The sequence below is a fragment of the Sitophilus oryzae genome, unplaced genomic scaffold, assembly GCF_002938485.1.
Source record: "Sitophilus oryzae breed Bouriz unplaced genomic scaffold, Soryzae_2.0 scaffold_980_pilon_pilon, whole genome shotgun sequence".
Taxonomy (NCBI): Eukaryota; Metazoa; Arthropoda; class Insecta; order Coleoptera; family Curculionidae; genus Sitophilus; species Sitophilus oryzae.
The window spans coordinates 2,660,881-2,677,658 of record NW_022147617.1 but is presented as its reverse complement, the minus strand read 5'-3'; the positions used below and the strand labels follow the sequence as shown (position 1 = coordinate 2,677,658).

The 16,778-nt window shown below is 33.0% G+C and overlaps 1 protein-coding gene across 1 annotated transcript; it reads left to right on the top strand.

The window, feature by feature from the left end:
* The first annotated feature begins 315 nt into the window (after positions 1 to 315).
* On the top strand, positions 316 to 984 carry LOC115891223. The gene has a single exon (XM_030911649.1). The coding sequence runs from the start codon at positions 316 to 318 to the stop codon at positions 982 to 984; it is 669 nt and encodes a 222-aa protein (XP_030767509.1).
* Positions 985 to 16,778: the final 15,794 nt, after the last annotated feature.

Below are 16,778 nucleotides of genomic sequence, written 5' to 3'. Positions count from 1 at the left end.
CCGTAAGTAATTTGCTTATTAAATTTTAATCTATTTCAGTTATGTAATGCAGAGAACGATTGTTTAGCAACTTTTTTATCACTTTAGCTTTACTCTAGGTCATGTTTTTCTTTCAAAAATTTTACTTTAAAGTAAACGTTGCACATGGGGCAGAATGGGGTGGGGTACAATGTGGTACCCTGTTCTGCCCCGTTAAATGTCGTACTTAATTTAATATTTTTTCAGATGGTTAGAAATTATGTTCGGAAGACAAAGCGTCAGGAATGGAGTACCGAATCCATGAACGCAGCAGTTCATGTCGTTGTTAGTGGACAAATGGGGTATAGGAGGGACGCAGAACAACATGGTGTGCCCCAAACAACTTTAGAAAGATATGTCGCGAAAAAAAGAAAGGATCAACAAAACTTTGTTGTTGATAAATCTGTTGGAAAATTTCGCAGCGTTTTTTCACAAGAACAGGAGATAGAACTTGTAAAACTTGTAGACTATTTAAAATCTATGGAATCAAGACTTTTTGGATTAACCATGATTGACTTTAGACGTCTGGCTTTTCAATTAGCTATACGAAATCAGTGTCAACATAAATTTAATGCTGCATCTGAAATGGCTGGCAAGGATTGGATGCAATGTTTTTTAAAACGCCACCCTACTTTGACGCTGCGAAAACCAGAATCAACTACTGGAGCTCGAGCTATGGGATTTAATAAGGTTGCGGTAGCACAATTTTTCCACCTTCTTTTGGAAACAGTAGACAAATATAAGCTAGCTGGTGAACACATTTATAACTGTGATGAAACGGGGTTGACTGTGAATCCAAAGGGCCATACCAAAATCTTAGCCTTGAAAGGAAAGCTTCAGGTTGGCACCCTAACTTCCGCCGAACGAGGAGAAACCATAACTGCTGAAATCTGTTTTTCTGCTGCTGGAGCATACATGCCCACCTATGCTTATTTTTCCAAGAAAACGGAAGCAACAGTCATTTGAGTTAGGCTTGCCACCTGGTTCAGTAGTAGAAGTTAGTGATTCTGGATGGATAACCTCTGAACTTTTTTTAAATTCTAAAGGTTTAAGCTATTTGTTACGTTTTCTAAAGCAACAAAAGAAAATCCAGTGCTTCTTTTGTTAGATGGACATGCAACCCATACCAAAAATATTGACCTAATTTTGCATGCACGTGAGAACGGTGTAATATTATTATGCTTTCCACCACACACAAGTCATAGACTGCAACCGTTGGACGTTTCCTTCATGAAGCCGTTAAGTACATTTTATGAACATGAAACTCGGACATGGCTGCGTTGTAATCCAGGAAAGGTAATAACCATACTTCAAATTTCCACGCTTTTTGGTAGTGCCTTTTTAAACGCAGCCACCATGAAAACGGCGATAAACGGATTTCGCAAAACTGGGATTTTTCCACCCGATGAAAACGTTTTTACCGAAGTTGATTTTTTACTAGCTGCAACCACGGATATTACAAACAATACCCCTCCATCAGCCAATGATCCTTCTACTGCACCAAGAGCTCATACGCCAACGGAACCTTCAATTTCAATAACACCTCCCACTACAAAAATATCTAATCTAAGAAAATCATTAATTGTAATCAATATTGACCTCAACTCCGTATATGGAAGAACTAGAGGCAGCAGCAGCTGCAAAAAAGGTTTCGCAAAAGAAGAAAGAAGGCGTTAAAAGAAAAATTATTGGCAAAGAGAATAAGAGTAAAGCAAGTAGCATTAAGAAAGTGAAGCGAAACCCTTCAAAGAAAGTGTCGATTAAAAAGGTAGATTCTGACTCATCTTCAGATGAAACTAGTGACGTAGAATGTCTTGTTGTGTCTACTGTTGTGAATACTGGTCCAAGTCTGTTGAAGGATGGATTGCCTGTTCAGCGTGTCACAAATGGGCACACAATGCCTGTGCCGGCGTTGATAGCGAAGACCACGAATTTGTGCTTGTTTGTGAACAGTGCCAATCCTAAGTGGATTTTTGTCTGATTTTGTCTAATGGTTTTACCTATTTTAATAAAAAAAAATTATAATAAAATTGTGTGTACTTAATATTACTACCATTTTTCACCATTAACGCTATATTTCAGAGGAAATCTAACCACATATTAATGAGTTCTGGTAAAATATATAAAAACCTCATCCTGCCCCGCCCCTGGGGCGGAATGGGGCAAAATGCACCTTTTTGGTTTCTCATAATAATTTTCTTTAAAATATTTGTTTAACTGTTAAAAAAAGTGAGAGGCTTAATTTACAATATTTAGAAATACAACGATGCAAAAATATTTTTTTTTTGGTTAATATTGGGGTGACAGTTAACCATCAAACGTTAAGTACACCGTTCTGCCCCGCCTTCCCCTATATGAACAATTTCACGTGGGTCGCGTATGCTCCGTCCGGATGAGCTATCTTGAAAAAACATCTGTGCGGACGCTCTGTGCGTGCGGTCCGCTCCATCTGAAAGCGCTTTTACTCTATTTAAAAATTTTATAGATATACAAACTACATACAAAATATATTATTGAATAAAATAATTAAAGACTCAAAAAAACAGCACTGGCAGAAGGCTCCGCCGCCGCCGCTGCCGTGCCGTTATCTCCAGGTATCTCAGTCGGCGTTCTCCAGTTTTTTTTTATGTAAACAATCCGAAAATAATTTAAATTTATGGTGAATTCCTTTAATTTATCTAGCTTGTTTTTTTACCTATTTTAAAATTAAACAAACATATACAGGGTGTTTCAAAAACATGTTCCATCTCTCGTGGGGAAGTTCCTCACGTAAAAATAAGATTTATTTTTTATATCAACCAATCCATTTCTGCTTTGATTCGTAGCTACAGGGGGTTAAAATAGGGTTCCCAACCGTCCTCTATTCCAGAAACAGTCCTCTTTTTGATCTGATTGTCCTCTTTTCTCTCACGTATTGAAAACTGTTGCATACCAACTTCAAAATATACAAAATATTCGTTTATCGCCACAATGCTTTAAAGAATTGTTAATCTGTGTCTTTTATGTAATTTTATGTTTACTTACTGTTAGTTTATGTCTTGAAAAAAAGTTTTGTTGACAATGGTTTGCTTTATTTTAATATGTTTTGAGTAGAAATATTTTTGTTTGTTTTAAATATTTATGGCATACCGTTTATATAACTTTTTGGTACATTCTCGACATTTGAGCTACGTTTCCAAAAGGTTTCGCCTATGCCTCTTTTTATCCTCTCGCCCCTATTTTTTATTTTCAAAGTTGCCAACCCTAGGTTAAGTGTTTTATCATTTTCTTCCAAGTGCTTTTAGTAATTTGAGATCGTTTGATGACTGATTTAGTTCTGATCCCCATCGTCGATTTTTTTCGTTAAATGCGAATAAGAAAATATCCTGATTATATTCTGGCCTTATCCCTTATTATTTTTATTTACAAGCGATCTTAAATTTATAACATATATATATATATATATATATATATATATATATATATATATATATATATATATATATATATATATATATATATATATATATATATATATATTTTATTTAGTTGTTAACATTAGGGTAGTTATACCAATTGTATATGTGTGGAATTCCACTGATATATGTTTTAAGTTGTTTGTTAAATTTTTTTGATTGTATTTTGTTCTCTTAACTTTTTAGTGTCCTGAAGATGCAAATAAATTTTGCGAAACGTCGACAAATTTAAAACAAAGGACTTCTGTTGATTTTTTTCGATCCTAATCCAATTAAAAAACACAGTATACTTAAATTTATTAATTAATTTTTTAAAATATTGAATGGTATCGAATAATACTTTAAGATATTTATCAATATTTTAAAGTATCGATACTTTATATTCAATACAACCGATACCAAAATATCGATACTGCCTCAGTATCGCATAGCCCTATGAAGAATTTTGTGGGTTCGCCAAAGGCTCCACTGAAAATGGATAGCCGCGAGACAACGTCGTTCGACTGGGCAGGGACTCTGCTCGAGGCTAAATCGCTCGGCTCGAGGCTATAATATGACGAATTCCGCTTGAGGTTGACTCGTCTCGTCCTCGTCTCGGCATATTAGTACGCCTTTTGGAAAGAATTTGCTATAGCCTCGTTTCATACTCGTTTCGGGTTTGTCTCGTACTTGCCTCGGCATATTTATACGCGGCTTAACAGCGTTTTCAAGTACCATGCGTTTATATGAACGATTTCACATGGGTCGTGTATGCTCCGTCCGGATGAGCTATATTGAAAAAACATACGCGCGGACACTCCGCGCGTACGTTCCGCTCCATCTGAAAGCGCTGCAAGATTTTGTATAAGTTAGTACTTACTAACTTAAGAGTACCTAAGAGTAGAGAAATGGTACGTCATACAGGAATTCATTTTTTAAACTTACTGCCAATCAACCAATCATTATAAAACTGACTGAGAAATGATAATATAATAAATCATTTTTTCTAGATTGTTATATCTAAATATATCGCGTGTTTTTTCAAAAGTGACTCACCCCTATAATTTTTTTATTTTTTCAGATTAAAAAAACAAGATTTGGTATGTTAGTACATAAATTGTTAGTACAGAAATATCAGGCTTAATTAAAGTGTTCAATTAATTTCGGTCATTTCCTGTTTGCCGGAAAGGACTAGACCTTTTGACTTTTAAATGGTTCTCTCGGTATTTTTCTACTTTAATTGATAGAAAATGGAATTCTAAATAGAATTTTTGACATTTTTGCTTAAACAAATATTACTTTAAATTTCAATCTAGTGTTAAATTTCAATCTATTTGACTCGAAATACTAAGTATGTGGTACCTAATTATTCCTAAAAAATGCTTTTTAGAAATATACTGATGGGCTATTCTCGTTCCCTTTAAAAAAATAAAGTTATGATTATAAAGTTATAATTATAATAAAGTTGTAAATATAACTTTGGAGTCTTTTAACTAGCCAGGAAAAGACATGAAAAATACTAGAGGATCAAGGCTATTTCCAAGGCTTGATTTGGTGGTAGGGTGGTTTTAAATTGTGGTTTTAAAACAGCCGTAATACTCTAGATAACAAAGCTCACACACAAAACACTGTACACGCTGTTGCATGAACCACAAGACAAAGAACCAAAGAGACAATCTAAACACACGACTTTAACCTGACCAGTATACCTTCCTCTGGTTGCAATAAAGACACAGGGAGAGGATTTTTATTTATTATTCAAATATTTTCTAGTAAAAAAGTCAAAACTATTAAATTAGGAGTGAAATTACGATATTACATATATCTGTATTTCACTTATCTTTATTTTTATAAAAGTAATTCTGTTTAGTTTAACCTTAATAAAATATCTGAAGAATTTCATAATATCCACAATATGAATTGGAATCAAGATAGATTGATGACAAAATAAATTGAAAAAAAAAAGATTCTCATGTCATCTGGTAATATTGCAAATAAACATTATGACCCTCTATGTCTGTCACGTCCATTTATTTTTATGGTTGTCATACTCTTGATTTAATTGGCTGGTTGTCTTGTTCTTTTATAGACTGATACAACTGCCATAAAACCGCAAAAAGGTCTCATAAAGTTTCGATTCTCTGAGACAGAACACTGATGGCCAACAGTAGGGAATACTATTCAAAATGTTTTTATGTGAATCTATTAGAATTACATTTTGGTTATATCAATAATTCGAATTTTTATAGGTCTATATAAATTTTGTGATCTAATTTCACTTTTAAATCACATTTTTATTGTGCATTAATGTGAATCATTACTTTTAGTATATGGATTTAGGTTTATGCTATCCCAATGATTAACTTTTTTGATATTGTCACTTTTAAATAAATAAATAATTAAAATTAATAACCATTTCTTATTAACAGGGCAATATCAACTTGAAAGACAATTAAATAATCCAGCACACTAAAATATATCTAAGTTTGTCTGTGGGCGTCCAAGGGGATAATAATACGACTTTTTAGTTTGTATAATAATACGACTTTTTAGTCGTATTATTATAGGGGATGACTAATATAAAGACGTTTGCCAAGATTTTAAATTGATTAGAAATGATTAAAAGTTGATAAACATTAAACAAATTGAGTTTAAAGCAAAAGTTGGTTTAATAAAAACATCTTTTAATATAGAGGAAGACCAGCAAGAACATGGCGGGATGATGTACAGGAAACCATGCTTGAAAGACACCTAATAGTGACTCGTGGAAGTGGAGCCGGTATTTATGAAAGTTGAGGAGCGGGAAACGATGATAGTCCAGGGCCAGGTAACTCCTAGCTTCTACGTCCCACTAGTCAACTCCCATACGCAACGTTGCCGTTTGTTGTCCCTTATTTCGCAGTTTATCGCATACACGATAATCGGTCGGGTATTTCGCGTGCAATCTAAACAAAAAGGAATACCCCAGAAATTAACCAAGGCAATCAAAACACGCCTTGTATTACAATAATTTTTGCAAATACTGTTTTTATGAATATTTAAGTTACTTTTACTTTTAATTTTTTTGAAAAACAATGTTCCTATAAAACTAACAAGACGAAGTTTTTTTCGAAGAAACTATTTCAAAGTAGGTTATTTATATTAGTTTTATTAATAAATACCTATCTTATAGTTTGAATTGGTTTTTATCTGTATTGTAAAATGTGTGATGGAACCATTTGACAGTACAATATTTTAACTCTTTTTTATCTTTTACCTATCCTTTATTGATTATCACAGGCCGACAAAAAAAATTTTTTCGATGTAACACAAAGCTCAATAGGATATTGTGGTAGAATGAACCTATCTAATCACGAAAGTGGCAAAAAAAAAGTCGTAACACGTAAGGTTTTTTTGTTACATTAATAAAACATCATTCAATATTACAATATTCAATATATTAAGATAGCTATTCAAAACATGATTTAAGAACTTCTTAAGCCTATATACCGATTATATTTTATAGTTTACACTCCTCAAACATTACTTATACCTAAAAAGTACAAAAACAATCGAAACGAGATCAAAACATAAACAAAAACTTTTACTTTTTCCTTTTATGAGGGACCGCGTCTTCTCTCTTCAAAAACCAACAGTAATCACCCATCATGGCTGGATCCCATCGTCCTTGATAACGAATTTCCATTGTCCTTATGTCTTGATGGAATCTCTCACCTTGCTCATCACTGACAGCACCCATATTTTCAGGGAAAAATGACAAATGAGAATGGAGAAAGTGAATTTTTAAAGACATTCGGGCACCAAGCGATTTATAAGCATCTAAAAGCTCATTAACCAATTGTTCGTAGTTCGCATCCTTATTGTTTCCCAAAATCCCCTCACTACACTAACAAATGAGGTCCATGCTCTGAGTTCCTGCCTGGTAAGCGTGTCTGTGAAATTTGTGTCGTCCAACAATTTCCTGATTTGTGGTCCAATAAAAATACCCTCTTTCAATTTGGCATCACTCAACTGGGGAAAGACTTGCCTTAGGTATTTAAATCCATCACCTTCTTTATTCATAGCTTTCACGAAGTTTTTCATGAGGCCAAGTTTGATATGAAGAGGAGGCAGGAGGACGTCTTTGGGGTCTACAAGAGGGATATACTTGACATTTTGGGAACCCGGTTGAAATTCACTTCTTTCTGGCCAAATTTTCTGTACATAATGATGATTTACTGCACGACTGTCCCACAAACAAAGAAAACAGCAATATTTTGTAAATCCTCCCTGAAGTCCCACTAAAATTCCTATAACTTTCAAGTCCCCACATATCTGCCATTTATACCTGTTGTAGTTGATTCTATCTAAAAGCATGCGCATATTTTCATAAGTTTCCTTCATTGTCACTGAATGGGCAACTGGTATAGAGGGTTTTAAATTTCCGTTATGCAATAACACAGCTTTTAGGCTATATTTCGACGAATCTATGAATAAGCGCCACTCACAGGGAGAATGTTCTATAGAAAGTTCCTGCATTAAGCCATCGATATCAGTACATGCACACAACGAATCCTCCATACTGTAGAATGCAGAGAACGGAGCATTTCTTTTTTTCTAAAAGTGGTGATTTTTGTTTCATTGGCTAACAGATTCCATTCCTTAAGCCGGGATCCAAGAAGTTCTGACTGCTGCTTTGATAACCCCAAGTCACGCACTAAGTCATTCAACTCGCTTTGAACAATCAAATGTGGCTTGTCGGAACCGCCCTCTGGGGTAAAGGTAGGATCAGTACACTGGTCTCCAGAGCTGTTTGATTCAATATCTTCCTTATCTTCCAAAACAATACCTTGCCAGTCTAAGGGCGCGATCGGCACTGGGAGATCTGCACCATGAAGAACAGGTCGTATGGCAGACGGCAAATTGGGATACTCGATCTTGTGCTTTTGTTTTTGGAAAAACCTTCAGTTTTCGTCAGGCAAAAATAGCAATCGTCAAAATGGTTAGTTGGTTCTCGCCATACCATTGGAACCGCAAATGGCATTTTTTTCCTCTTCCCTTTCATCCACTGCACAAGCGACACGCTACAAGTAACGCAGCACACATGAGGAGCCCACTGCTTGTCTTGATCTCCAACCAAAACTCCAAAATACTTGAAGTAGGCTTTCTTCACATTTTCAGAAAATGGTCTGGCTTGTGATTGCACCATAAATTCTCCACAAATGTAACAAAATCGATCAGGAGACACTTTACAACTGCGGCGCGTTTGACTTGACATTTTCGTACTATTTATCTACACGCATAGAACAACTCACGTCGAAAATCAACTGAAAACTGAACTCTTATGTTTTTCACAATATATTATAGTGCACAAAATGCGTCCCTTTCAATCATCCCATCATAAAATTTACCTGTATGTAAACGAATCTACCTAGACTTAATACCTGACATCTATAAAATTGACTACCTGCAAAAAAGAGGCGTAATTAGGCAACTGAAAAGTGGTACGTGTAGGAGCTTCAGGAGTATTTTTTCTGTTATTAGAAGCATATTTTTATGAAGAAATTCTGCAACTGGCTCGTGTTACAAAAATCATGTCGGCCTGTGTTATTTTATGATTATTTTCTTTGTTCCCAGGGTAGTTACGAAGCAGTCAGCGACAATCTGATGTAAGAAAATAAGTTTAAAATAATAAAATATTGTATATTCAAATTCTCCGCCATGTTTTAGGTCCATTCTTAGCTCACTAGATGGGGCCACTATAAATTTGGAACTAAAAAATACACGGGAGTTCTTCTTCGGTATGTTCTGTGCACTAGTGTTAAAAATACCGTCCTGTGCATGTATGTATTTAATATCAATACCAGCCAATACATTGACTATCAGATTTTAATGTATAAAATAAACTAAAAATGAGTTTAATATCCACACATTTTTTAAAACGATTTAGACAAGATTATGTTTTTGAAATATTCACGTATGGGCGTATTTATTTGTCATTTTCAACGTTCTATTTACATCATCGATTTAGATATAATACTAAAACGAACAAAATATTCTTCCAGTCGGGCAATAAAAATTACGAACGTGCATGAGGGAAATCGAGATATATTCGAATAACTTTATGTTTATGGAAAATTTATCCAGAACCTTCGCATTTTATGGCGTATTTTAAACTTAAAACGCCCTAAATCTGTACATAAATCTGCTAAAGCTCGGTGCCATTACTTTCAGAAAGTATTTAAGCGCTAAATGCGATGTTTTTTGTTTACTTTGTAGAGATGTAAAAAAATAAAAGTTTTCTAGAGAGCTATATTCTTACACCATTTATTTTATTTATCTTTAATATGTTAGGAGGAACGATTTGGATATACTGAACTATTTAACCATTGTAAAAACAGTAGGATAATTAAAAAAAATTGAATGCTTGTTTCAAAGGACTAGACAACGATGAATTATGGAAAAAAAATCTGATGCTTCGTCAGATGTGTCATTAAAAAATATATTCCGTTTCTTGGCGATGCTTTCTTTTTATCTTTCTACGTTTTGCGTGAAATTTGTATTATTACGGACATTACATTTTTGTGACTTGATTGACAATAATAAAAGTGATATACAGTATGTCCCCGGATTGTCTTTACAAGAGGAAAACTTTTTTATTATTGACATTTTGATAAAAATACATTCTTCATAAAAATTTTGCTTCTTCTAAAATTGGTTTCCCGTTTATACTTTTCCAAATTTCCATACCGTTTTAGGGAAAATTCGAAAAAACATGAAAATGTAGTTGATTTTTGTCCAAGTCCTAAAAATTAAAAGGCGCGTAACGTTTATAATTAATATATATTAATATTATAAACACATTATAGCTAACATAATGCTGTATAATGTGATGTAGTATGCAATGCTGCATACCTACTCTTCTACGGTTCTCAATTATCTAATTCTTTATCCAATTCTTAAAATATCTGAAAGAATAATTTTTTTAAGATGGCTCATCTCTATAACTTTTTTATTTTTTTCAGATAAAAAACAGATTTGGTACGTTAGTATATGACATAAATCAGGATTGATTGACGTCAATTGATTTGTATTCAATCCTGTTTCACCAACTACAACTTCTGATTTTTTAATAACACCCTCTGTATTTTTCGACTTATTTTTATTACTTTATTCGATTGAAAAGGACACTCTGAATAGAATGACATATCACATATCAACTTTTGACATTTTCGCATATGGTTTAATTGGAAATTGTAACATGCGGTTCATAACGACAATTTGACTCGAAATGCAAAGTGTGTGGTTTTTCTAAACATGCCAATTAGCCACCCTCCGGGCGGGCGGTGAACGTGAACGCGTTGGTGTGTGCTAGAATGATCGCTCATGTTATCGCTGCCCTGATCGTGATCGTGATCGCGGCCGTGATCGCACCAGTGTGCGTACAGCTTTATACTGGTTGCCTATATTGAAATTCGCAAATACAAGAGATCGCAATCGCAGTTTCCTATGAGAGCCAATCGCAGGTTGCGATTGCGATTTTAAAATCGCTGCGAATGAATTGCAGTTTTCGATTTTTTGCTCATAGTTCACAATACACGTTCTGGGCCCGTATTCTGTAACTTTGACATAAAGACGTTAGGCTTTCAAAGCGGTGAGCGCAAGTATTCGATCAGCGAAACGCAAGGCAGTCGATTTTGGTATTCTCGTTGCCATGCGAATCGTGTTCTGGATACGCGTTGAGCACATATTGGCAACATCACAATTTTTAATGTTTTATAATAGTCAAAAGTTGATAACTGACGGATGTAACCAGATGTAACAATGAAAAATGCCAATGTTATGCCAGTGTCAAAAAATTGTTGTACTATTTCATAACATTTTTATTAGTACGCAAGTTTAAAGTGCATATTTTAAGAACGGCATAAAGAAAATGTCCGAGAAAAAACAACTATCGGTACTACAAAGAAAAATGCTGCTAGAAAAGATGGAAGAAAATCCTCAATTAGTTAAACAAAAGTTTACAAACCAATATACTAGTAGGGATATGCAGAACAAATGGATCGAAATTATGCAAATACTAAATTCTGTTCCAGGTGTAAAAAAAGAATGGAAGGAATGGAGAAAGGTAGGTTTACTCGTTATCCGATATTATGAAATTATTATAAATACCTATTATAGATTTGAACTCTATTTTTTTTCTTAATTTAGACTTGGAGCGACATAAAATGTCGCACCAAAAAGAAAAAAGCAGAAAATGTTCGATCCATGAACAAAACTGGGGGCGGGCCAGATACAACCCACGTGTGAAGTGAAAGTTCTGGATATCATTGGTATATTATGTAATAGAACTTCTAGTGTTGATTTGATATTTAATATTTATTTTACTTCAGGCGGAGACATTCTAATTAATGGAGTAGAAGTCCAGGAGGTTGGCTTACCTCTGCCAAAGAAGCCTTAAATCCAAATATGTCAATATCCACCGAAAATAATGAAAGTCTGTGATATGGATGTTAAGAATGATCATATACAAATCATACCTCAAAATGATGATGTAATTCTTCGAAACGTTCATGAAAACAAGGAAGAAGGTGTGGCCTTAGGGAAGATAATTCCTACCATGAACATAGTTCCAGTAAGACCACACCTATCCAAGTAAGGCCACCGAAGAAGAACATATATACAAAAAGTAGTAAAAAACTAATTTAAAAGCTTCTATTGAGCAAGCAATAGAGCTTGCTAAAATAGGAAAAGAAGAAAATGCAATAAAACGAGAATATTACAAACAAAAACTTGAAATAATGAGAGAAAATAGTAAAATACAAGAGCGCATAGCAATTAGTATTGGATTAGAGAGATTGTTGGAACATCGGTAATAAAATTATTTAGATATTATTTAAAATTGTTAAATATTTTTATATTAATAAAACACATTTATAATGTTGACAAGCAAATTTTATTCCACTGATACATTTAAAAAAAAATAAACAAAATAGAAATTACATATACTTAATTTAGTAAGTTAAGTATAATTTTGCCTATATGCACTAAAAAGAAGATTGAGTGAGTCTAAGTTATGGTAATAACTATAAGTCAGCCCTCTGTTTGCAGAAGTATTCATGAAGTAATCAATGCTTTTAATCAACTAGAAGTCCTAAACAGATTTATACACTTTCCAAACTCCATAGAAGAGCTTCAACATGCTAGACAACGGTAGGTATTTTATAGAAGTTTGAAATCTTTTTCCATATTCCTACATGTGTAAAAAATTGTGAAGTGCTTGCATTATTATTTCCATATTTAGTTATTAAAATAATTGTTTATTAACATTTGGCGAATTTCTCTTCCCCAAACCAAACCAAAAGTTCTTAAAAATCTTTCAATATTAGAGCTTTGCCATACAAAACTGTCATGCGTACTGCCTGGAAACCTTGCATTTAAGTTAATAATACGTAGGTTTTCATCACAGATCTGGAATTATTATATCATTAATTTTCACTAAAGTAAAAAATATCTTACAGATAATGGGCGAGATCTTCACTTTATGAAAATTAATCAGAAAAAAAACAACCCACTTAAGTACATGTGCTCATTTATAATTGGAGCAACAATAGCAATCTGTGTGCAGTCAATTATTCCTATTACCCCAGGTATTTCATACTTTTCAAAGAAACAAAAATACGCAAAACCTTGGTCAACATAAATAAATTAGTTTCTACAGTAGGTATTTATTATGTGTGAAACATGGGTAATTGCCTGTTGGTTTCTGAAACCATAATATAAGTCTAGTGCAGCAATAGAACTAATTTAAACCAGCATTTTAGCCATGTAGTACAAAGAATTACTGTTAAATCTTTTTATATTTGTAACGTTTGGAATTGTTTAAAAGCGTATTTGTTACGTTTGAAAAAAATATAGCATGTTCTATTCGGAGTAAATTGATTTTTGTGCCTCGCCCGTCAAAATGTATAGCCTCGCCACAAAAAGTGATTTACTCCTAAAATAATATACTATTTTTGTTACAAAAAAACTTGAACTGTCAAACGTGTTAAACAGCTCATTTAAAAATTTGAGATATCGTAACTCCGGTCTACGTTCTAACCCTAGAACCAATTACAACTAGTTTTTTTTTCCCTTTCCTGCTACGATACCAGGCACTGAATTTTTGAGTCTTTCAATATTAGTAAGTATATATTTTTTAAATAAATGAAACGAACTTATATGGGTGCTTTTTTCAGCAAACAAAAGGAAATATTATATTGACAAAAATCTGTATCAAAATTATTTAACTAAAATATATTTATACATTTAAAACCTATGAACTTCCAGCGCTGAACCAGTTTCATAAAAGGCTATTATTTAAAAGCGTAATCATTCATGGTATATCTTTTGAATAACGAGAAATAAAGGACATCAAAGGTTACTATAGCGATAATTACGAAAATAATTTAGAAGGCTTCTCCAGTGGACAGTCTACGATATCAAAGGCGGAATCTGAACCTCAAATTAAAGCACGTGGCTCTTATTCAGATTGGTCAATGTTGCTTTAGATATTTTAAATATACCTCTTGAAACAAGGCGTAATAAAAGTTTTGAAGTTGTCATGGTAGTTGGTATTAATTACAGTATGCTAAGGCCCAAATATTATGATAGGTTTAAGAATTAGTTTTTTAATAATTATTATTATTATATTTAAGTCCCAGAGATATTATCATCTAGTTTTAGGGATAAGGGTCCCCTAGGCAAACATTATTCTACTGTTCATTTGACATATTTATTTAAGACAGTGCATACTATTCGACATGTTTCATGACGTCCTTCTGCATTTTTGGAATAAGGATTGATAGGCTTTTTGTTTATTAGACTGGTTGCCGTGATAACTATAGGGATTATTTGTATTGATTTTAGCCTGTGGATTTCTTTATATTCTATAGATAAAGGAATATATTTTTTGATTTTCTCCTCTTCCGCTTTATTGATGTTGTGGTCGATGGGATGTGTGATATCTATAAAAGATTATATTTTATCTTTAACGTTGTGCAGTACGAGGTGGGGCCTATTAGCTGGTATTGTTTTGTCTGTGTGTATTGGAAGATCATAATACAATCTATAATATGTGTAATTCTCCAGTACAGGTCTTGCTTTATAATCATAATATGGCAGCATTTCGTCTTTTGCAAGGAGGTTTTATTTGGCAGAAAGTGCTTGATGTAAGATATTTGCTGTTAAGTTATGTCTTTGTAGATATTCAGGATTTGATAGGTTTGTACAGCAGATATGATGTGGTCTATTGTCTCGGATTCATTACATCCTCTGTATAAGTCAATCACGTCGAGTTTTTCAATATATTTTTTGTAATTGTTAGTTGCTTAGTTGGTCTCCCTCAGCCAGCGTACTGACGCTTCTCTGTCGGCATTTTCAAGAGATTGGAGAAGTCTTCCGTGGAGCGCTTTATTATAAATATTAAAGGTATGATTATTTAAAAAAAAATTATTCAAATTTAAATTCATTGTTGCCAACCATGGACATATTTGGCGATGGGCTGACTAACTTAAATTTAAATTTCGCTCTGGGGATTCAGGTGGTAGCTCAGCTGTAAAAATGTCAGGTTGCCACATTTATTTATTTATTTCCTGACATTGTCATTCGTTTTGACACTTTAGTTTTGTGTTACTAGTTTTTGGTTTAAATAAATATGATAGTTTAAACTTAAAATGTGATATGATAGTTTAAGCATAGTATAAGGAAACTAGTAGCTTTACTCCTTGTCAAATCCTTTGTTTTTTTCTGCCACTTTATATGACCTTGTTACCGTCTCTCGTGATCACTGACGTAGCAGTATAGTCGTGGTCTATAACTAGGTAAAGTATAGTCGTGGCACTCGCCATAGTTTCACAGATATGTATTTAGGAAAATATGAGTTCACAATAAAATAAAATAAAATAAAAAAATTGATCATCGAGTAAAAACTTGCTTGAAAACAGAATATTTTCACATTTCGTGTAAGTAACAATTCTTTCAATCTTCTGATGGGAAGAAATGCGGAAAAAAATATATGACATATTTTTATATTATTATCTATTTCAGAGATTTTCTACAACTTTTTTTTAAATTTAAAACAAGTTTAATTTTTTGTAGATAACTGGATTCGGCATAAAATTCTGCTATAGTACACTGATTTTATTTAAAGCACACTGCGGTGTTGCCATTCTATTTCTTATTTACTAAAACTTTGGTTAAAAACATTATATACGAAAAGTGGTAAAAAACTAGAGTGACTAAAACTTTATTAATACTTAGCTATGTTTTCTTAAACATGAAGGATACCAGAATAAATTCGTGTAGAAAAATTTACTTTATCTTATACAGGGTTTTTTTTATGGCGTCACCAAAATCATAATATTTAAAATGTTGTATCTTATTTTTTTAATGCAACACCTTGTATATTATTTTTCTTTCAGATGTAGAATTAAAAGGTGAACATTTTTTGTATTTAAAATGTTCTTAAATTTTTAGCCGTTTTGCAAATATTTTCTATATTTCATTACATATTGGATTTTCAACGATAAAATATCAGACAAAGATCATATTAGGTGGCTTTGATAAAAATTTACTGTTGAAAGAGCCATATGTAATATAATACTGCGAATATCTGCGACACCGTTAGGTTAGGTTAAAATTTAGAAACACTTTAAGTAAAGAAATATTGACTTTTTAATTCTGCATCTGACAAAAAAATAATATACAGAATTTTGCATTTAAAAAATTGAGATATACCATTTTAAATATTCCGATTTTGGTGACGCCATAACAAATACCCTGTATAGAATAATGTAAATTTTTTTACGCGGATTGTTATCCTTGTTTAGGAAAATATAGCCTAACGCTTGGCTATATTTTCTATTTTCTTTATTAACACTTGGCTTCTTGGCTATAATAAAGCCAAGTGTTAATAAAGTTATATTCACTCTAGTTTTTTACAACTTTTTGGATATAATGTTTGGTTTGGTTTGGTTTGGTTTGGTTGGCTTCAAAGTTTTAGTAAATAAGTCATAGAATGGCAACACTGTAGAAAGATTCAAATAAAAATAGTGTACTATATGCAGAATTTTATGCCGAATCCCATTATCTACAGAAAAAAAAAAAAAAAAATGGGGGGGGGGGGGGTCAGTTTAATAATTTAAAAAAAACTAACTTTACCATAACTTTTTATGTGACACCCTGTATATAACAAAATCTTCATACCCAAAATAGGCAAAACTAACTGGCCTAACCCCAAATCATTTAGTATCACATCGTTCATATCAAAAACGATGGAGAAAGTAGTGGACAACCATATTAGAGTAA

Excerpts from the sequence above, each read along its gene's own strand:
- LOC115891223 (XM_030911649.1), top strand. The coding sequence starts at position 316 with ATGGGGTATAGGAGGGACGCAGAACAACATGGTGTGCCCCAAACAACT.